A 23,933-nucleotide genomic window follows, 5' to 3' on the forward strand; every position below is an offset into this window, starting at 1 on the left:
GTGAGAGTTGGGTCAGGACATTTTAGCTGTTTCCCCCTATAAATCAGCCAAGGGTGGTTCTGTGACTACTTGGAACAAAATCTTCTACTTCTACTCCAGTTAGTTTATTGTTTCATTCAAAGCTCCAGAAAGAACCTGGTACTAGACTTTCTTTTCTAGAACACACTGCTCTCCTTTCCTTACCAGTATATTATTTCCTGCTACAACTGATGTTGCTGTAGCCTCCAGTGGCTAGAGAGTGAACACCAGTGACACGATGCTAAGGGCTGTGATTTTCATTCTGGCACTTAGTGAACTTTAACCAGTCGTTTTCGTTACTATGCAGATAAGAATCCATTTCAGTAGTTAGCGGCAGTAATGGTTTCATCTTTAAAAATATGTAGAGGTGCTGTCTTCACCTTACCAGATGCCCATCACCCACACAGAGCAAGGAAGGGTTGTGGTTTCCATGGTAAAGTCCCACCATGCAACAGCGAAGTGGGTATAAGGCAGTAGTGGAGGGAAAAAGAAAAGAAGAAGGGTGGAAAGAGAAGACAAAGAGAAGCTACTCTTAATGGTCACAATCCAGTCATCCAGCCATGAACTTTCTATGAGTAGGGCCCTACCAAATTCACAGCCATGAAAAACACACCATGGACCATGAAATCTGGTCCCCCCCACCCCCCCTTTGAAATCTGGTCTTTTGTGGCTGTTACCCTAGACTATACAGATTTCATGGGAGAGACCAGAGTTTCTCAAGTTGGGGGTCCTGACCCAAAAAGGATTTTCAGTGGGGTCGCAAGGCTATTTTAGGGGGTTGCGGTATTGCCACCCTTACCTCTGCACTGCCTTCAGAGCTGGGCAGACGGAGAATGGAGGCCAGGCGCCCAGCTCTGAAGGAGGCGCCCCGCCAGCAGCAGCACAGAAGGAAGGGTGGCAACACTACACCTTTCCACCCTTACTTCTGTGGTGCTACTGTTGGCAGCTCTGCCTTCGGAGCTGGGCAGACGGCCTGCAGCCGCTGCTTTTCAGCTGCCCAGCACTGCTGCCAGCAGCAGCAGCAGCGCAGAAGTAAGGGTGGCAGTACCACAACCCCTCTGCAACTCCTTTTTGGGTCAAGACCCCTACAGTTACAATACGTGAAATTTCAGATTTAAATAGCTGAAATCATGACATTTACGATTTAAAAAATCCTATGACTGTGAAATTGACCAAAATGGACCGTGAATTTGGTAGGGCCACATCTATGAGGCAACAGTAAGGAGAGAAATAAAGACATGCATATAAGGGAAAAGATATATGCAAGAGGGCAGAGTAAAGAGCCCAATAAGATAAATCATCTGTTTGGGAATTAAGACCCTGAGGGAAAGAAGGCATCGCAGGAGAAAAAGGAAGAGGAATGAGGCAATAGGAATTGCACGAGCCAGCACATTGCTTCCTGTAACTGAACTCCCCAAAGGTATCTACATGGACAGCAAGCTGGCTCTTGCTTCTGTGACTATCATTTCAAATGGTCAGAGGTCATCCCTTTAGCAGCCATTCATAACAAGGCAACAGTCTCCAGCACAGAACTGTTTATTAGATGGGGCCTTCCCCAGGTGGTCATAAGATTTCAGTTGATCAGGTCCCATGCTTCAGGGGAACCTCACTGTTTGGTGGGATAGCAACAAGGAAATCACCATCCTTCCTTTCTTTCTATAGAAGGTGGGGTAGAAAGTAAAAGCTCAATAACAAATCCTTGAAAAAGACATGCTCCGAGCTACCTGGTGAAAAAGAATGCACAACCCAAGATAAAGGCTGTCTCAAATACTGTGAAAAAGCTGCAGTGTCTCAACGGGCTGGCCATGTTACAAGAACTAGAGAAACTGGATTCTATGTGTGATAAAACGGAGCGCAATGGACTTCAATGGTAGGGACAATAGTAACCAACACCAGAAAAGTTGTTGTCAGAAGCCTTTGCAGCACCGATAAAATGTCACCTTTGTCCCAGGACAGGGATGGTCAGGTGCACTCACGTTTCATAGGCAGCTCTTCATTTTGCAGTGAACAGAAAAAGGTTCTGATGATGCCAAAAAGAGTAATACAGGAACCTGCAGTATCCTTGTGGCAGAACAGAGCTTCATTTTAATCTACCTGGACATTCAGTAACTGGAAAATTACAGAAAATGTGACTGATACTATAAGATACTACAAGAAAATGTTAACTTCTACAGATTTTCTTTTTTTAATCAGCACTTTGCAAACTTGGAACAGCAGGTAGAAGCTCCCCTTTATTTATATACCTGAGAAGTTTGTATCTTATTTTTAGGTGAAGCATCTGGTTTGGAAACATTGCTGGAAAGGGCATGTGAACAAGGACTGTCAGTACTGGGAAGCTAATCTGTAAAGTGAGTAAAGGAGAAAGTGGAAATTCTGAGTCACTGGCACATTAGTTTGCATTTGGAACCCACGCTGGTGCCAGAATGCAGGCTATAGCCTTTGCCAAGAGCTAAATTCTGCCACACATTAAGCTGCAGTTTAATGTTTATTGATAATACTATAATGTCACTTCAGTAACACACTGTCTGCAGCAAACTAACACAGACCCTCCAAACGGAAATACAGACGAACATACCGCCTACGCCAACAAGGCTCCTCAGTTGGAAATCAGTCTGATGGCAGAAACCACTCAGTCATTTAGGTTTCCTAAAATTGTTTTCTTCATTGTGTTATGACAATTTCTAGAACAGCTGGAGAGACCATGCAATATGCTGAAACTATGTTGGAAGCTATGTTTAAAGCTATACGTACTCTGGTTGTCTTTTCCTTTCAGAGGTATATGATGAGAATCAAACAGGCCTTCCATTACTGTTTGCTGAGCAACTGGATTCAACTTTGAGAGGTACTGTAATCTGCCATTGTGTTATAGCATGGAGAACAGCTGAACGCCCTCCCTCCTCCTCAGCACAATCTGGTAAATTCACACAAGGGAACAGACTAGTTTTATCTCCTTCTCACTAGAACAGATATTGCTTGAGAAAGTAAAACCTTTACCTACTTAGATGCATTGTAAAAACCCTGCCTTGGACATGAGATGCAACAAGTATATTGATTTTGTCGTGGTTAAGGATTACTCACATAAATCAGGGTTGCAGGATTGGGCACAAAGTTACTGATAGAATAATCAAAACTAAGCTAAACCTATGATAAATATGTAAAAGCACAACTCTTACATACTTACATACTGCTCCTAGCTTTTTAACAAGTGAAGGTAACAATGTCAGACTAGGTCAAAAAATGGACAGCACAAAAATCTGACAAACCTATTTGAGGGTGAGGGTGGAAATCAACAGACTGGAAATCTGATAGGAAACCCCTCAAACCTTCCTAAATCTGAACACAGACATTTTATTCTTCAACAAAATCTCCTGTTTTATTCTTACTTATTTTTATTGAATTGTACTTGTTATTTAAAAGGTCCCAAAATACAAAATACTGGAAAATGCTAGCCACAAAAAAGATATGGCATTGAAAATGCAAGCTTCTCCCTATGCTGCTCTGTCAATAAGCTTTGACTCTGGTCTACCTGTAGGAGTGATGGGATCATTTAGTCTCCACGCCAATTCAATATATGCCTCCACAGAACTCCAGCAAGTGTGCCAATTAGCAGAACGAGCATAAATAGATTTTTTTGGGGGGGCGATATGGACATATCTTGTAGGAACTGAATTGAAACTATCAACTGCTTTCATATAGGCCAAATTAATGTCACAGTTTCTTCAGTATAAGGGCGACTGGGTGGTTTTGATGTAATGTATTGTTACTATCATCTAATATAGCTGAACTTTATAGATGAAGTGGACACCAAGTACTCACTACTCGAGTAGTCACAATGTTTACCCCTATGCACCAGGACCTAGAATAGCTACACACTGACAACTTTCCCATAAACATGAGGGTTTCATGATAGAATATTAAGCTTCTCTGAGGCAGCCTACAGCACATCATCCCTGGATATGAAATTTTCAAAGGCAGTGCTTAAAGAAGGAGGGCAGAAAACAGCCTTGTTTCACAATAGCTAAGTAAATTAGTGGATACGTGGGCAGTAAAACAGATGTCTTAACAAATGAGCTTTTAAAAGCTGTGGAAAATGCATCCACATACATGTACATATTTGCACAGAGACAACTCACTCTTCACGGGCCCATTTGGTATAATTGAATAATTAGTTTAATACAGGTCAGCAGTGGCATCATTGCTGAAGCCCAACACTGCTTTTCGGTCTATAAAAAAGGAACAAATTGTATTATAAGGAAACTATCAATGATATTTTATTTGCACTGCAATCACTATTAAGTTCCAAAGATATAGCTACTGAAAAACAATAAGCAGGACTAACTTTTTTAATGCTGGCTTTGAAGTGAAGTAGATTGACAGGAAGGTTCTTTTGTGCTCCCAGACCTAAGCTAACTGCAAACCAGAACTTGCGAATCAGTAAACATCATGGAAGCAGGAGATCTATTCCATGAAAATGACTGAGTCAATACTTTTATGCAGCTTCCATTGTAAATCAAAACAGCAGTTGGCATACATTTTCAGCACAATAGGGTGTCACAAGAGACCACATTTAAAAACCTACTCAGTGTTTTGTTCCCTGCTACAGAAGGTGCTGCAAGTGGGCAGCATGTATAGCCTCCAGGAGGCTGGATCTTGATTCAGTTGCTCATCTGACCAAAAACCTCCAGCTGGGTGGTAACGACTGGGCCCAGCTGGAGAGAATGCAATCCTTCCTACAGAAGCCAGTCAGAGTGAGTTCTTAAGTCACTCGCTCATTGAGTTTAGATGGAGGAACCAGTCTATCACACGATGGGAGACTCTGGTTACAAGAAGCCCTCTTCTCCTTCGCTAGTTTATACTCTGGCTGTAAGAGGCCATTAGATATGGACCAGCCTTTTAAACCTCAAAATTATTGTCTGTCTCTTGTACCTAGCTTTGTCTTACCTGACTGGTCAGGTCTTTCATTACGTTAAAAGACCTTCCAAAGCTACTGAGCTATAATTTTTACATAAAAACTTTTGCTGGTAGTTTTTGCAGCCTTGGTAGTTTATTACTTGTTACTGAGGATCTCTAGTTAGAATAGATGACTTATGACAAAGCATAAACTGTCAGTTTTTGTCACAGATGTTGGATCCTTATTTGATATCTTTAGCTGTTGTTGATTCATTCATTTGCCTCCTAGTATCTACATGGGCAGATCGTCGATTTCTTTTGGGAACCAGAAAATTCTTCTTACTCAATTAGGGATTTGTCTTTTTGCTGTTCATTCACTGAGAGATTTAATAGTACAAAGTATGCAGAAGTTGTAACAAAACCTAAATATTTGCCTCTAGTTTCTAACATCACCATCAAAGATAATATTTTAATGATTTGTCAACACAAGGAATAGTTTCATAAAATGAAATATAGAATCATAGAAATGTAGGACTGGAATGGACTACAAGACATCATCTAGTCCACCTCCCACCTACCTGAGGCAGGATCAAGTATACCTAGACTATCCCTATAGATGTTCATATAACCTGTTCTTAAAAACCACCAGTGACAGGTATTTCACAACCTCCCTTGATAATCTATTCCAGCACTTAACTATCGTTATACTTAGAAAGTTTTTCCTGATTTCTAACCTAACTCTCCTTTGCTGCAGATTAAGCTGGTTACTTCTTGTCCTACTTTCTGTGGATGTGGAGAACAATTGCTCACCATCCTTTTTGTAACAGCCCTTCAGATATTTGAAGGCTTGTCAGGTTCAACCTCAATCATCTTCTCTCAAGAAGAAACATGACCAATTTTTTTTAAACCTTCCTTCATAGGCCAGGTTTTCAAAACTTATCATCATTTTTGTTGCTGTCCTCTGGGCTTTCTCCAATATTTGTCCACATCTTTTTAAAAGTGTGGTGCCCAAATCAGCACACAATACTCCAGGGGAAGCCTCACCAGTGCCAAGTAAAATGGAACAATTACCTCCCATGTCTTACATATGACACTCCTATTAATACACCCCAGAATTATATTAGCCTTCTTTGCAACTGCATCACATTGTTAATTTATATTTAATTTGCGATCCACTATAACCCCCAGATCTTTTCTGCAGTACTACTGCATAGCCAATTATTCTCCATTTTGTAGGTGTGCATTTGATTTTTCTTCCTTAAGTGTAGTACTTTGCTGCAATATCATACCACCAATTTCTGGCTCCACAACGCCTGTCCAGCCTATGCTTAGAGCAGGGATCTCAAACTGAAATGACCACATGAGGGCCACATGAGGACTAGTGCATTGGCCCAAGGGCCACATCACTGACACCCCCCCACGCTGCCCCCAACCCTGCCCCCATTCCAACCCCTTCCCCGAAGTCTCCACCCCAACTCCACCCCCTCCCAGCCCCCGGGGGTGTGACGGGGGCTCAGGGCAGCGAGTTGAGGTGCAGGAGGTGTGCAGAGTACGATAGGGGGCTCAGGGCAGGGAGTTGGGGTGCAGGGTGCAGAGGGGTGAGGGATATGGCAGGGGGGTCAGGGTGTGGCAGGGAACTCAGGGCAGGGAGTGCAGGAGGTGCACAGGGTGCAGCAGGGGGCTCAGGGCAGGAAGTTGGGGTGTGGGGTGCAGGAGGGGTTTGGGGTGTGGGCTCCGGCCTGGCGCTGCTTACGCACAGCAGCTCCAGGGTGGCAGCAGTGTGCACCGGGGCCAGGGCAGGCTCCCTGCCTGCCTGCCCTGGCCCCGCTCTGCTCCAGGAAGCAACTGGAACCACGTGGGGGGGGGAGGGGGCACAGGGCTCCATGTGCTGCTCTTGCCACTCCTCCAGGTACCTCCCCTGAAGCTCCCATTGGCCGTGGTTCCCTGTTCCCGGCCAATGGGAGCTGCGGGGGGTGGTGCCTGGAAGCGAGAGCAACGCACAGAGCCTTCTACCCTCCCCGCTACCCAGGGGCCGCAGGGACATGGTTCCGGCCGCTTCAGGGAGTGGCGCAGGGCTTGCAGGCTGTAGTTTGCCACCCCTGGTCTGGAGGTAGGCAGAGGGGCGTGGGGAGCTTGGTAGGCCACACAAAAGAACCCCGCGGGCCGCGTGTTTAAGACCCCTGGCTTAGAGGAATAGCTCAGTCTGGCTTTTTCATGTAAATTTCCTTGGTTAGAGTACATTCAGAATTCTTTGCATTCCCTAGGCCTCTAAAAATTGAAAATGATTAGACTTATTTTAAAAACATGAAATCCCTAATCAAGTTGAGATTAGAGGATATTAATAAGCAATTAGACATAGCAGTTATTTCCATTACAAATGTGTCTCCTTGGATCCCCTTTGTTAAAAAGAGCCCTGGGTATGCAAGTTATTTAGACAGTTTGTCCAATAACAAGTTAAGGAGCTCTCAGTATTCAATCTATGCAGTCAGAATACTTAGGTATGAATACACTGAAAAAAAAAGAAAAAGAAAAGAAAAAAGAAAGAAACCTGTAGCTGCAAATTTTAGAGCCCAGATCAACTGACTTGGGTTCATAGGGCTTATGTTCTGAGGCTTAAAATAGGAGGATAGACCTTCCCACTTGGGGTGGAGCCCAGGCTCTGAAACATGGCGACGGGGGTGGGTCTCACAGCCTGGGCTTCAGCCTGAGTGGCAACACCTACATTGCTATTTTTAGCCCTATACCCCAAACCCTGCTAAAGCCCTGAGTCAGTTCACTGGGGCTCTGAGACTTGCCAACCGTGGTTCCCTCTCCCCTTCCCCCAGTGGAGACATGCCCTTAGAAGTACTGGCATCAAGAAACATAACCACCTCTGTCCATGCAGCTCTGAGCAGGTGGAAGACCTACCCAATAATTTATTTTGTTGTAATCTGTATTGCCACTTGAGGTCAAAACGGCTTTCCATGTTTTTGTTCTTTTTCTACGACCTCTCAGAAAACAGAGTATTTATTAGGAAATGACATATCTGATCAAAGCGATTGCCCTATTTGCATGGTCAGCCAATAAAATAAGGAAAAGGCAACTGGCATGGTGCATATATATGGCTTAATGGCTTTATGGTCTTTTGACATTTGTATTTATAGGTATTTGAATATTCTAAAACTGGATTTAATTTTAAATTTTACAGTAATATATTTTGATTTTGATGCACGGGTCTCTGGCTAAGGCACTATTAATAATCTTGACCTGCTTGTAGTACTTTGCACTTGCCTAGAGTGAGTTTCATCTGGCTGATTTCAAACCAATTCTCCAATCTGTCAAGGTTGTGTTGAATTCTAATTCTGTCCTCTGAAGTGCGAGCAACCCCTTCCAGCTTGGTGTCACCCACAAATTTTATGAACACTCTCCACTCCATTATCCAATTCATTAATGAAAATACTGAATAGTATTGGATCCAGGACAAACCCCTGCAGAACCCCACTAGGCTGGTCTTCCTAGTTTGACAGCAAATTATTGATAACTACTTTTGAGTAGCTCAGTAGAGCAGTACCATAAACTCACAAGCCAACTAACGCAAGATGTATAGCAAAGACACATACATTATTAAACATCCTCTAATGTCTCATTGAGTAAAAGAGAGTAAGTGTAAATGGTACAGAACTCTCTAAATGAAGAAAAAAATTATTTCTTTTCTGAAAGTCCAAATCAATCTGTTGGTATCAGCAGTAAACAGTAATTTCAAATCTTGTATCTGAATTAATGAGTGAGTCAATATTCCTTCTGCTGTCAAAGTACCTCATGAAACAACCTAGACTTCAATAAAGAAAATTTCAAATTAAATTCTTCCTAGATTGTAAACTCCTCAGGGAAGTGATCATCTTTTGCTGTGCATATGTGCAATGCCTAATTCAAGGAGATATTTGGGCTACTGCAATTAATGTAATACAAATCAAACGGAGGCATTATGAGTTAAGATTACTTAGAATGCATACTTAAAGTCTTGTCTACTTAGTATTCAGAGACACAACCTTTCTGATAACTGGTCTAGGACCAGTGCAATACTGAGACAGATTTCTGCTCGTGTTCCCCCCTGCCCTCAAATTTAGCCACTAATATTACATTAAAACCATGCTAAGGTTAGTGATTATATCACTGGACAGAAGGAATTCTATGCTTTCCAACGGCATAAATAATAATATTGTAGTGCATGTGGCTCAGAAAATACTGGACTTTAAAACTGTCAAAAACTTACATTGGCCTTTTGGTTTAGCAGTGCTTTTCTGATACTGATCCAACTCTGTATACATCAAATCCTGGCTTACAACACTAATTTTCAGACCTGCTATCACATTTTCCTCTTTTGTATAATACTTTAGTAGAAGGTTTCCTACTACTAAACCCTGTCACCAATCCCTAGCTTCAGTAAAATGTTTATCCTCAGGAGAAACAGGTAACTGATATATTCTGGTGACACCATTTGTTTCATACTGTAGGCATAAAAATCTTTATGCATGGTGCATCAAAATCCAGAAGTGTGTTATTACTGCCGCTGGAAGCCTTTTCTAAAAAAAGAAAGAAAGATAGCACAACCTTTCAAATGTGCAAAGCTTTGCATAAAAGATTAAATACTGCCTCAACCAACTTTCCAACCATTCAAACAAATTACTGCCTTCTCTTTTGAATCTTAAATTAGTAATTGAACTGAAACTGATGTGTATCAGTACTGCTCCAAAAAACTATATACAGTAAACGCACAAAATCTATTACTGCAACCCTTAAAATCATCAAAAGCCTGGAAGTGCAAAAGTTCAGGTTTCCATAGTGATGTCTACATAACTGCACACCATATAAGTTTTAAGGTACACATTTTATTGTGCAATAACAGATGAAGCCATGTATTTAACCAGAAAAACACTACTACTAAATATATGCGTAAGCAACAGATTTTACATTGCATTAGAATTTTTTGCGTTTAGTTTTCCCAAGTTTTTCTTAAATGGAATGTTTCCCGTGAGTAACACTAGCAATTAAACGGTCCCAATTAAGCTTAGCAGATCACACAAGTGAATGGGGTAAAAGTGGAATGAGGTCTCATCTCTGCTGTAGGTCTCATTTTGCTGAATACAAGTCAGCGTTTCAGGCCCCCCCCCCCTTTTTTTTTAAATAAAAAGAAGCGTAGTTAGAAATTTCTTACAATGGAAAGCTATTCTAACTACCTCCTAGCTTGGAGGAGGGGAGAGGGAGGGAACAAAACAAACAGTTGAGTAGATTTTTCAAACTCTCCCATCTGCCCTCAGATATATTCATTTTCACAAGAAGTCCAGGCATAAGATGTTTCAGACCAAAATGTGAATCTTTCAGCAAGTTTTAACAGTAGAAAAACAAGGACGAAGACACAATATAAAGTGTTTTGCAACCTGAATTATAGTAATTATCAGTGATGTCTATGTTCTATAGAAACACACTATTAATGTTTCTTTCTGGATACCTTACTTTCTTCAAGCTATGGTATAAAAACTAGAGAACATAATAGTCAAAGAAACCATATATAGAAAAAATCTTATCTGATAGAAGTAGACTAAGTTTTACTGTTTAATGTAACACCCATACAGAACTCACAAGGACAGATTATGCAAAGTCATGCAGTTAAATGAATTCATTACATGTCGCACAAGTCACAGAAGGAGATGTTGCTTTTTATTTAGAAAGTGGCTTTTTGACTAAAGGTATGTGTTTCATTATAAAGTTCTTCTGAGATGTATGGATTAGTTACTTTTAAATTAAACCTCACAAACAAGTCCTGAAGGTATTTACTTTGTGTTCATTGTTTTAAAATAGAATGCCACAGCCTTTGCCTCTGTATCTTGCAATTTTTGTGTAATTTTATGAACTGCTTAGTACACAGGCATGACAGAGGGACAGACTGCAAACAAAGACAGTAGGCAGAAGGGGAAGAGAGAACCACAGGAAACCGAGGAGAAGAGCAATAGAGAAAGGTAGGACTGAACAAAAGAGTTGGAACAAAGGAGCAGACAGGAACAATGGGGAGAAGAAAAGAAGCAATTGAAAAAACACAGCTAAGAGGCAGCAAACAGGAGAGAAATGAAGAAAGACTGAGAAAACCCATCCTACAGACACACCAGCTTGAATCCTCCAGAAAGGAGGTCTAGCTTAGGAAGGTACAGCAAGAAGTAGGAATTTTCTATTAATAGGAAAACTAAAGAGGAGACAACATGCAACATTTCTTCCTGTATTAACATACTTCCAAACTACATGAAGTTCTCAGCACATTCTGGTTACAGAAATCCAGTCCTTCTTTACCCCTTTACAAGCATAAACTATCCTGCTATATTTTATTTCTGTGCCCCCAAGCTCTCATTTAAAATATTTCAGTAGGTGGCACTGGACTTCCATAAAGACCATGACCTCACTGAGCTCTTTGCAGGTTTAAAAACAGAAAACTTTTACACAATAATGGCAACGGATACTGCAAGTGACCATTTTGGATATAATTGTTGTTTGTTTTTAAATTTTTGCTGTGTGAAGACGTTTTAGCACTCTGCTTCAGCAAATAAATATTGGCAGTCACTCACTTCTGTTACATAAACAATGCACAGGATTACATACTAGCATATACATTTTCTAAGGTAAGGTTGAACCCTTTCAAATAACAGGATTCACATGTATGTTATTGACTATAGTCAAGCATTAAAACAACCACAGCATCAAAAGAAGACCTACTTGAGAAGGAGAAGTCAGTCTTTGAAGACTTCATAATGGGAGAAAATTTATTTCCTTATGAAATTATTATTTGGCACTGCTTATCTGGCAAAACCACTTATCTGAGACCCCCCTCTTTTGCCCCTACCCCAAAAAACCCAAAACCATGACAACTATCAATTCACAAATAGAAGAAAGCCAAAGGTCATTGACTAAAGTATTTATTACAGATTATTTTGCCTGCATTAGTCATCATTTTTCCCTCTCGTTTCTGTTTTGCTGGTGAGGCCCAGCTACCCTGGAAATCCCAATTTTGCCATTCCCACCTGCTTCCTGCTGCAGTTATGGCTTCTCTAATTCTCCTCCAGCTAGTCAAAGTTTGAAGAATGGCATGCTGAAAGGGAGCAACCCAGTAGTGCTCAGATACAGGTATTCAGAATGCTACTGATGTCAGGATTTTATGACTGTTTATAGGTCCCTGGCTATTTCACCTCAATGACAAGTCTCTTTGCTGGGCCCTAGTGCACCGACTACCATTCAGTTGTGTGTGCTCTAATCTACAACAAAGCCCAAGATTCTCAAAACCCCATACTTGCACAGGTTTCAGAGTAGCAGCCGTGTTAGTCTGTATTCGCAAAAAGAAAAGGAGTACTTGTGGCACCTTAGAGACTAACAAATTTATTTGAGCATAAGCTTTCGTGAGCTACAGCTCACTTCATCGGATGCATTCAGTGGAAAATACAGTGGGGAGATTTATATACATAGAGAACATGAAACAATGGGTGTTACCATACACACTGTAACGAGAGTGATCACTTAAGATGAGCTATTACCAGCAAGGCGGGGGGGGGGGGGGGGGGGACGACGACGACGACGACACAGGACCTTTTGTAGTGATAATCAAGTTGGGCCATTTCCAGCAGTACAGCCACAGCCTTCATCTTCAGCAAAGCACTTCTGCACATGCTTAACTTTAAGCACACAAGTAATGCCTCTGAACCCAGTGGAATCACTGAGGTAGCGAACACCTTCAACACAGACTAAGTTCCTCATGTCCATAGCACATACATGTGGTTTGAACTCTCTCTCGAGGGAATGCTGAGTTTCTTTCCTCTAAGAAACTTTTCCCTCCCACTGAAAAACAGTTAAATGCATGGTTGATAAAAAACCATTTATGTTTTAATAAATTAAAGCTAATACTCCAAATAAAAATCTGTCAAGCAACATCATGCTGTTCAAAATTAATGATTTGTTTTTCAACAGGCAATTAATGGATTCCATTTTCTCCACTGATGCATGAGCATATTCCTCTAACATTAATGGAAGTCATGTACACACACAGATAGATATAGAACTACTAAGCATACATGCAGTATACATTTTCTTCAGTAAACATAATACAGGGATTCCTGTATACATATAAGCAGTTTCCTCATTCTGTACTTTACGCTAAGAGGCTTCCTAAAATACAGATACAGAACGACAGATTGGAATGATAATAAATAATTTAGCAAAGTAATAGTCTGTTACATATTTAAGGGCTGAAAATGGGTCATGTTTGTAAACAAATCTTTCAGTTTTAAATGTCAAAGCCTGCTTTAGGCTTCCTTTTTATCAAAGAAAGCTCATGGAGTAATGGCTTTGCAATCAAAGTTTCTCAAAATTTAAAAACACAAAACTCTAATCACCAAAATATCAAATTATTGATACAAAGTATCAGTTTCATTTAATCTTTTTTCCCCCACAAGGATTGAGGATTTCCCAATGTACCATAAAGGTGTAGGCAAAATGTAAAACACATGCTTTATGCTGCAGCACTTTGTGTCCAAAGAAAAGGAAAGCAGCAATGGCGAGAAGGGATTGGTATATTTGCATTATCTGTCTCTGCACATATGCAGAGACCAGGGCTGAGGACGCAGCAGGAAGTGTCCAGAATCATCCAAAAGAGTATGGTATAGAGTTGCCACCTTTGAGGTGCAAAAAACCAGGACATCCAGGGTGATCCTGAGCCCATAAAACTAGACAGCTGTCAGTGTGTTCTGAACATCCTTACAGATCTCCTGGGGCAGCTACCTCAAGAAATGGACGATCCTGGGGAAACTTGGACATGCGGCAACCCTTGTGCATTAGCCATTATTGAGCATGATCAGTGGGTTTCTTTAAACCAAATAGAAACCATCATGGGCAAAATGTTCGGCCTGTCTTACATACTCTGCTTGAGGGCTGAGCCAGAGCTTAGGGGGAAATATAATAGTAACTAAAAGCCCTAGGGGACTTTGGCTGAAGAAAATCATGTAAGGCTGGGAGGTGTGCTAGGTATTAGGCCTGGGTCATCAGAACCTGTAGCACTGTGGCTACAGAGCAAGATCTTCCATTCTGAAGCACAAGCTGAGGAGAGGCAGTCATCTAGTAATAGCAGAGGAAGAATTGCTAGCTAGAAGGATCCACGGACTAGACTTCTGTTTTGCTGACAAGCCAGAAGTATTTGATTCTGGAGAGACTCTTCCAGTCCTATTCCAATTCTGTGGGATCCTGCTGATATGCACTACATTATAGGCCACAGTAAAGACGGAGACAATAATTGCTGAAGATGAACCGGGGGGGAAAAAAGAACAAGTTTATATGAGTGCACTAAAATACAGCGTAGAAGTTATGCTAAAATCCTACATTTTTAGCAGCAGCAAAAAGTTTGTGAATGTCTGTATAGGAAGAACATGATAGATTTATTATCTAAAAGCCTTTATTTAAAAATTATTTCAGAGTATTTATATTTAATGAAAACAAAAAATACTTTAAATGGTTGTTTACTAAGCAAATTGTGTGGTACCACTGGATTAAAAACAAAGGCACTATCTGCTTTTGTAAAAGAAGAAGGTTGATCTTGTTAGGGTGCTAAAGTAGCACTCAGGGAATCCTCGTCTCTGCCGCAGACTTCCTGGGAAAACCAGTAGGGCTGAAGTCTCTAAACCCAACTAGCCATTGATTTCATTGCATGGTAGAATCCCCGTAATGCGTACGCAAAAGGAGAATGAATTAGAGAAGCCTGTGCCCAAAGTCACAAGGAGGAAAGGAGCTGAAGGCCTCCAGGACTCTCTCAAGTCAAAAGACACTGAAAGGTGGAATAGTACATATGGTAGGGATCCTGGGACCAGCACATGGCTGGTGTTTCTTACACAACCACATGAGCCTTAGTGCTTTTGCTTTCATAACCCCCCAAAACTATGCATTTCACTGCACAAGGTTTGGAAAAGCATAGTCCAGAAATGACTCAGTCCTATCAGTCTCCACATACATGTAGAAGCAGGCAGAGAAGTATACTTTTAGAAATGAAAGATGTTACCATGGCCAGAAAAAGATACACACTTGGTGATGGATTTTACATCATGTGCAAAGATAATACCAAGGCAAACATAAGCACATAGTTACAATGCTTAGTTGTGCATTTCTGTACAATCTGTAGCTCCGTATGCATGTACTCAAATTAGGGCTGTCAAGCGATTAAAAAAATTAATCGCAATTAATCACACTTAATAGAATACAATTTAAATAGTTTTAGATGTTTTCTACATTTTCAAATGTACTAATTTCAATTACAACACAGAACACAAAGTGCACAGTGATCACTTTATATTTATTTTTTATTACAAATATTTGCACTGTGAAAAACAAAAGAAACAGTATTTTTCAATTCACCTAGTACAAGTAGTAATGCAATCTCTTTATCGTGAAAGTTGAACTTACAAATGTAGAATTATGTACAAAAAACAACTTATTTTTGAATACAATGTAAAACTTTAGAGCCTACAAGTCCACGCAGTGTAGCTGGTGTTGCAAGATATTTACGTGCCAGATGTACTAAAGATTCATATGTCCCTTCATGGTTCAACCACTGTCCAGAGGACATATGCCCACACTGACGACAGGTTCTGCTCGATAACAATTCAAAGCAGTGTGGACCGACGCATGTTCATTTTCATCATCTGAGTCAGATGCCACCAGTAGAAGGCTGATTTTCTTTTTTGGTGGTTCGGATTCTGTAGTTTCCGCATCAGAGTGTTGCTCTTTTAAGAGTTCTCAAAGCACGCTCCACACCTCGTCCCTCTCAGATTTTGGAAGGAACTTCAGATGCTAAAACTTTGGGTCAAGTGCTGTAGCTATGTTTAGAAATCTCACATTGGTACCTTTCGTGTTTTGTCAACTCTGCAGTGAAAGTGTTCTTAAAATGAACATATGCTGGGTCATCATAAGAGACTGCTATAACATGAAATATATGGCAGAATGTGGGTAAAACAGAGTAGGAGACATACAATACTCCCGCAAGGAGTTCAGTCACAAATTTAATTAATGGCTTTTTTTTTTTTTCAAATGAGCATCATCAGCATGGAAGCATGACCTCTGGAATGGTGGTCGAAGCATGAAGGGGCATACGAATGTTTAGCATATCTGGCATGTAAATACCTTGCAATGCTGGCTACAAAAGTGCCATGTGAATGCCTGTTCTCACTTTCAGGTGACATTGTAAATAAGAAGCGGGAGCAATATTTCCTAAAAATGTAAACAAACTTGTTTGAGTGATTGGCTGAACAAAAAGTAGGACTGAGTGAACTTGTAGGCTCTAAAGTTTCACATTGTTTTGTTTTTGAGTGCAGTTATGTAAAAACAAAAATCTACATTTGTAAGTTGCACTTACACAATAAAGAGATTGCACTACAGTACCTGTATGAGGTGAATTGAAAAATACTATTTCTTTTGTTTGCCATTTTTACAGTGCAAATATATGTAATAAAAATAATATAAAGTGAGCACGGTCAACTTTGTATTCTGTGTTGTAACTGAAATCAATATATTTTAAAATGCAGAAAAACATCCAAAATATTTAATACATTTCAATTGGTATTCTATTGTTTAACAGTGTGATTAAAACTGCGATTAATCACAATTAAATTGTTTGAGTTAATCAACTGCAATTAATCGACAGCCCTAACTCAAATCCCTTAATTATTCATTACTGTATTTAACTCCTCCCCATTCTTAATGCAGGCTGTTCCAAGTTGTGGGGAGGGCAGAGTAATGAAGTCTGCACTTTTATGAGGAATTTTCAGCAGCAGGAGATACTGAAAGTTCAGGTAGTGGGTTTACCTGTTAAAGATAAACTCAGAGCAATCTCACATGTGGCCTTTTGACCATTTACAAAATACATTGTAGGGAAATTATTTAAGTGTTGTGTCCAAATATGGTCTTGGAATGAAAACATTTAAGTCTCATTCTCTTTCTAAGTCTTAGCAAAGTTTTGAAATAATGAACAAATCCAGTTGGTTCTTGGAGTAGGTGAGCATGGTAATTTTTTGTCTGCACGCATCAACCTGAAGGTAACTGCTGGTGAATGTGTCTTAAATGCAGGTTCTAAACATATAACCAGCAGGCAATAAACCTATTTATTCTTTATTCATGTTCAAGAAAAAGCTAGCAACTGAAAATTCCAAAATAGTTCAACCAAAATTTTGCTTCGGCCAAATGAAACATTTTGTTCAACCTAGGCCAAATTCACACAATAGTCAAAGGAAGAGGAGGAAGCAGCTCCCTTATAGCATTCAGCCCAGCAGTTATGGCACTCACTTGGGATGTGACACACCCCAGTTCAGCTCCCCCCTCTGCCTGATGTGTAGGAGGGAGCTGAACATGGGTCCCTCACCTCCCAGGGGAATGCCGTAACTACTGGTCATTGGGGTAGTCAGGGATGGGAATCTCATGCTCTCCTGTTGAAGCTTTTCAAATCTGTATAAATAATTAGTCACTGGGGCAGGAAGGCTGGAACCTGGGTCTGCCACCTCCCATGTGACTGAAAGCACCCCTGTATTCACATCCGACATATTATTGTAATGGTCTTTGTGCAAAATATACCTTGTGAGGTATCATTTAAAAACTACCACCACAATGGTCATCAATATCCTTCCGTAACGTATGAACAAAATGCGAATTCAGAGTTATGGACAAAGTGAAATTATGACTACACTGTGTTTACCAGGCAAGTCTGGAGTGGGAGTAAACCCATTTTTCAAAGACAAATGACAAGCTGACACCTCTAGCCAGATGTTATCAAAGTTGACTGGCAATCACTTGTCAAGTCGCCATTCTTTGGCCACAAAGGGGAGCAGGAACAAATCAATCTGCATTTTAGCAAACAACAATATGGAACCTCGTTCACCATGAGTCTCCAGGTCTCCTTCCTCACAGCTGGAATTAACTTTATCTAGGGATAACCCCCAGGAAAATGCATTTCAAAGGGTGACTGGACTATAAAAGTGAGGGGCAAACACACCCCAGGTTCTCGCGCTTTATTACCTAAGACAATGGAACCAGCCCTTTGACTTTGAGGGGAGACTCTGACCTGAGAATTTGGTCAGTCCTGTTGCTGGGAACATATGTTAAGGATTTCACCTTTAATCATATGTAGCTTGTTAAGTTTTTGCTACTGGGAAGCATTTTATCTTTATTATTCTGGTAACTACTGCAGATTTTAATACTTATATTTGTACTCATTTAAAACCTCCCTCTTTGTACTTAAATAAACTTGTTTTATTTTTAATCTAAACTAATCCGCTGTTGTGTTTAAACTGAACTGTTTGGTACCTCCCGTTAAAGTAGCCAACTGTTGAATATTGACCCTTTACAGGGGTAATGGACCTTTAATATCCAGACTGTCTAGGAAATGGCTGGACAGTGCAGAACACGTTTTTGGGAAAATTTGGGTCTGGGAGTTTGTTGGGGTCACCCTGCAGGTAGTAACCAAAGCTGCTGGAAGCCAGAGTGTGACTGGTGCGTTGCTGACAGGCTGCTGGGGTCAGAGCTGGTAGACCAGGGCTGCAGCTACACACACACACACTCAGGGTGTGACCTGCCTGCTGTCAGGCTGTTTGTGAGTGGCCCTGGTTGGGAGCTACAGCAACGAAGCATTGGGAGGTACCCAAGATTGCAGGGCAGGCGCAACCTCTCACTGGTCTGGATTCCTGCGTCTTCCACCTCCCATGTCAATGGCCTGACCACTAGTCGACAGAGCCATTCTAATTCTCTTACTGGCCCAATGAATAATTATTTATACAAGTAGAACAAGAGATTGAGAGAGGCCTGCCCAGGATATCCCATAGCCCAGTGGCTAGGGCACTCTCCTGACAGCGAGACCCCCAAGTTCGAGTCCCTCCTCCACATCAGGCAGACGGAAGAACTGAACGAGGGTCCTCCCACATCCTGATGAATGCCCTAACCGCTGGGCTAAAGGTTGAAGGGGAGATGGAGGCAGCACGTGCTCCCCACCCCCGTTTTGTGAATGGTGCTGAAGTCGTCCTGTCCCCCACAAAAAATATTGTCCAAAACCATGTGGCAAATTCACATCTAATTCACGAATATAATTCTACAAATAAACTGTGTGCCTGACAAATTTTGCCCTCCTCTACACAGGACTATGCAAAGCAGTATACAGTTATAAGACTGCACAAAAAACCTTGTATGAATGTACATATGGACAATTGATGCACTAAATTCTGAATGCCTTATGCAATTTTTACTCCTGCAGAGCATTTTATTTATGGTAGTAAATATGATTTATGTGGCAAGTTAAATTTATGGGATTGATGAAGCAAAAAAGTGGTAAAAAGCGATTAAAATGCTTCCCTCCTCCCTTGCAGATTTACAAAAGAAACTTGCAAACATTTCATATATGTGAGGAAAAGAAATTACATAAGGAAGGAAAGAAAGCAGAGCACCAAATACAAGCAAAATGAAGAGCTAATTCCTTTTCATTCTATGTAAGCATGTATGACATTCAGAGAATCACAAACAAGCCTATGCTGACCACAATAATGTAACAAGGAAATCATATGGAAAACATATCACTTTTAAAACTTATTTGTAAAGAGTCATTGTATATTATAAGAAATATTCATAAAAAGGTGCTTTAATTCTCTTCTTGTAATGTTTAAATAAGGAATACAACATCCCACAAAGGCCTTAAAATAATGATTACATGTGACATAGCAAATGTGTCCTCAGCTGAAAATTGCAATTGCTCTCCCACTAGTTTTCTATACCCTTTCTACCTATTTTTAGGCACAAGCAATTTCTGAGCATGCAAATAATTTATGCACACAAATTTGTGTTTCCTGAGACTGTACTGCAAATGCAAATTGTTTGCTTAACTTTACATACTAAATTAGGTCTGCAAGACAAGTCTGTGTTGATATGACTCTCACTGGAAAAATATATATAAATGCAACCTCCATGCAAATTAGTAGACACAAATCTGACCAAACAGCCTGCAACAGTTGAACTACCAAAGAATGTATGAGCTTCTTAATTACCTACAGCAACCATTTCTACTAAAACTCAATAAAAACTTAAAACCTACAATTAAATCGTGTTAAATTTAAAAAAAAATAAATTTCTGCTCTCAGCTACATAAAATATCAATATGTGGAATGTTCATTGAAAACATTTTCACTATTAACAACCTTGAAAATGTTCTCAACATTTTTGTTTGTATCATCTTACTATTAAGTTTGTGAATATGTTCATTTGGCATATGTGGACAAAAGCTTAAAGAGCCTGTTGGGTTTGTTTAGGATTTAATATTAAAATAATAATTATAAAATCCAAGAATAGATATGTTTACAGTGAATATTTACATATAAATAGAAATGAAAATAGTTTTTAGTTTGGAATGTTACATTCACCTGTAATATCACAACCCTAACATTGCAATAGTTGTGGTAGTGCATTGGACCCAGAAAGCGAAATAGATTAGCAACTCACTGTAGTAACAAACGTGAAGCTATTTATTTTCACTGCTAAGCATAGGTGCTGACTCCGTGGGTGCTCTGGGGCTGGAGCACCCACAGGGAAAAATTAGTGGGTGATCTGCACCCACCAGCAGCCAAGCTCCCCTCCCTGCCCCACCTCTCCTCCTCCACCACCTCCTCCCCTGAGCGCGCCACATCCCCGCTCCTCCGACTACCTTCCAGCGCTTCCCGATGCCAAACAGCTGTTTGGCGGCGCTTAGGACTTTCCAGGAGGGAGTGGGGAGGAGCAGGGACGCGGCATGCTCAGGGGAGGAGACGCAGAAGAGGCGGGGATGGGGCGGGGACTTTGGGGAAGGAGTGGAATTGGGGTAGGGCGAGGGTGGTGCAGGGGCGGAGGTAGAGTCGAGCACCCACCGGGAACAGTGGAAGTCGGTGCCTATGCTGCCAAGCTGAGTGAAATACAGGTAGTCAAGAAAGAGCATGAATGGGTAAATATGTATTAAATCTGAAAGAATTTTTAAAGTCTAACAACCTAAAGGTATTAGTAGTAGAAAAAGGCAGGCACCCAAAAGATATATTTTAACCTAATAAAACATCATACTGTTACAAACACTAAACCTCTTTATATGCAGAGCATAGACACATTACGTTTATATTTGATAAGATTTATTATGGTTGTTTGTCATATACCAATATGAATCTTTTCATGATGAAGAGGACTTCAAATCTTCATCATGAAAAATTCCATGATGGTATATGGCAAAGATGAATAAGATGACAACTTCAAAAAAAAAAAAAAAACCCAAAAAAAAAAAAAAAACCCAAAATCTCCATGATAGCTGGTCCGAAGCTCAGTTGAAACAGGAGAAGGGTTGGTGTCAGATTGGCGGCTAGACATGAAAACTCACCATAAACTGACACTACGAGTCCTCAGATGAATCAAGAAAATGAGGGGGTATTCTAGAAACAACGCACAGTTCCCTTTGAGTGAGGAGGATAGAGAGGCCTTTTGATGGGGTTAACACAAGGAAGAAGATGGCAACTTCAAATGAAAGGGCAAATTCTCTCCACTATACCATGAAAACACAATGGCTGAAGACAGAAGTTTTCTGCTCCAACTGTGACTCCTATACAAACTCCCCCAGAGGTGCTGCTCCATGTGTTTTCTACAAGCAGGGGAACTGAGGTGTTTTCCAGCGCAGCTCTTTGGGTCGAAGTGTCTGTGTGCACAAACCCAGTAATCCACAAAAACACACACATGCTATTCCAACATGCAGATACCTACATGTATCACAGTAATGCAGGACCACTGCAGTTAAAATATGGGCACACATTAATACTACTTTGTAGCACATATGCCTGTTTGGAGGGCATTTTTACAAGGAGGCAGAATTTGGCCCAAATTGGTCCCATCAGAAAATAGACTAATGAACCTAATATATTTCCATCATAAATCATGCAAATAGATTATTTTCCAAGCAAGAATGTGTAAAATATCTCCCTGGGTTAAGATATCTGTAACGTATTTTCAGTAACTTAAATTAAACAAACCATTACCTGCTGGAATAAAGCAGAGTTCCATCACGTTGATACTGTTCATCTACATACAAAGAAGAAGAAGAAATAGTGGTTGCTAAGGAAGCTGCTTCAAATAGAGATGGAGTGCTTGGCACTAAATCTGGACGGTGCCGTGAACCTAATACTGCATAGGAGAAAATACATATGTTTCACTGTATATTCATTTTTAAAAAAAACTCATTTCTAATACAACTATCAGGAAAGTTTATGTTACTCCTGGGGAAATTCTGCTCCCAAATAATTAAAAATTATGTGCACAATATTTTAAAATTCTGCATATTTTATTTGTCAAAATAACAATCACAACAGTTTCAATTATTTTGGTAATTTATTTCAAAATACCTGTCGGCAAGTATGTCTAACAGTACAGACAACAAAAAAAAGATTCAGGAAAATGTTTTTTGATAAATAGTTTCCTTACTAGGCAAATTAATACAGAACTAAGTAATAAATCACTTAAACTCCAATACAGAAATATATTTCCTGCACCCCTCAGAAGCAGTGCAAAGGCTTGGGGGAGCCAGGGGTAATGGAGGAAATGAGGGAGAGCGAAGTAATTGCTCAGAAGGAGCCTGGGAGTGAACCTGGAAGATTGCTGGGTGTGGGAAGTATGGAAGAGTTTTTTTGATAGGGTGCGGGGGGAAGGGATTGTTAGCGAGTTCGGGAGCCTCCCCCTTGCAGACCCCCAGCCTCTCCCATTCAGTCAGACACATCTGCCCCTGTCCCCATGTGTCCCTGCACCCCCGCTACCGTTCAGTCCTGGCTTAGTGCTGTCCCTCCACTAGCTCCCACACCCCAGTCTGTCCCCTCACTAGCGCTTCTGCACCCCAGTCTATGTGCCCCCCTCTTTCCATCCCCCCCCATATCCCGTGCCTCCTCACCTGGCTTTGTGGGCAAGGCACTGTGAGGAAGGGAGCCACTGCTGGCTGCCCTCTCTTCTGGTGCCACAACAGCCCCTGGTGGGCAAAAGGTGTAATTGCAGCATCTCCCTGGCAGAATCTATTTTCTGCGGGGTGGCAGGTGGGGTCTGCAAGGGACATGAATTCTGCATGTGCACAGTGGCGTAGAATTCCCCCAGGCATATTATGTTATACCCTATCAGTATCTAAACAACACACATGCACACAGTATAACAATACTAATTTTCCAGAAGCAATCTAACACGTTTAACTGATGAGATTAATAGTTAATAAGATCTAGTCAGTGATGCAGGCACACTTCCACACCTGTAAGCCTCTTTAAAGCCAAAGAACATGCTTATGCAGCTAGATAAGACATTTAGGACAATCTAGGTTCTCTATTTTGAACAACTGTGGCACTGATACCCAGGTTAGCCATTCCAAAATATTACCTTCTTCATCAAGGCTAGAAAAGCTTTGTCCTTCAGTAAGCATGTCATGCTTTTCATCCTTCCATTCTTGGCTAACAGCAGACACAATTTCTTGTGATGTTGCCTTTAGGGCTGCAATGGAACTGCATCGTCTCTTGGAAGGAGAGGACTTTAGAGCTGCATTAAGAAAAAAGTGTAATGAACAAAGCTGGTGAATTATAGTGTTTTTATTCATCTTTCACAGACTGCATATAGTTTTACTAACTACAAACCCCTTTCTAAATGCAGATCAAGAATAAATCTAGATAAGAACATTTTAACATATACCAGTTTTATTCTACAGAGTCCATATTAGACATTGTGTCTCAAAGTCTAAATTGCGGTTTTATGGTCTTAGGGCCAAAAAGACTACTGCCTGTTAATTGTTCTTGACATTTTCTGCACTGCAAGTCATAACTTGAGTATCTGCCTGTAAAAGTCAGAGAAAAAGAACAGAATGCAGGATAATGAAAGGAAGGAAGAGAACCCCTAAAGAGGATGCCGTAGGCAATGGCTATGCTAACGCTGAACTGGCCTATGCCTAACACTGTCCCTGATTATCACAA

The 23,933-nt window shown here is 40.7% G+C and overlaps 1 protein-coding gene across 3 annotated transcripts in view; it reads right to left on the reverse strand.

Annotated features, from left to right (window-relative positions):
* The window catches only part of PIP5K1B (phosphatidylinositol-4-phosphate 5-kinase type 1 beta), a 185,406-nt gene that overhangs the window by 20,917 nt on the left and 140,556 nt on the right, over positions 1–23,933 (reverse strand). For 2 of the 3 annotated variants that reach the window (XM_074953282.1, XM_074953281.1), the window contains 2 exons: positions 23,350–23,505; positions 21,978–22,122 (listed from right to left, as the gene is read on the reverse strand). In XM_074953282.1, the coding sequence (XP_074809383.1) occupies positions 21,978–22,122; positions 23,350–23,505 (301 nt within the window). The remainder of the gene's footprint in view (positions 1–21,977; positions 22,123–23,349; positions 23,506–23,933) is intronic. The other variant, XM_074953283.1, reaches the window with a different exon arrangement.

Source organism: Natator depressus, chromosome 5 (assembly GCF_965152275.1).
Source record: "Natator depressus isolate rNatDep1 chromosome 5, rNatDep2.hap1, whole genome shotgun sequence".
Classification (NCBI taxonomy): domain Eukaryota; kingdom Metazoa; phylum Chordata; order Testudines; family Cheloniidae; genus Natator; species Natator depressus.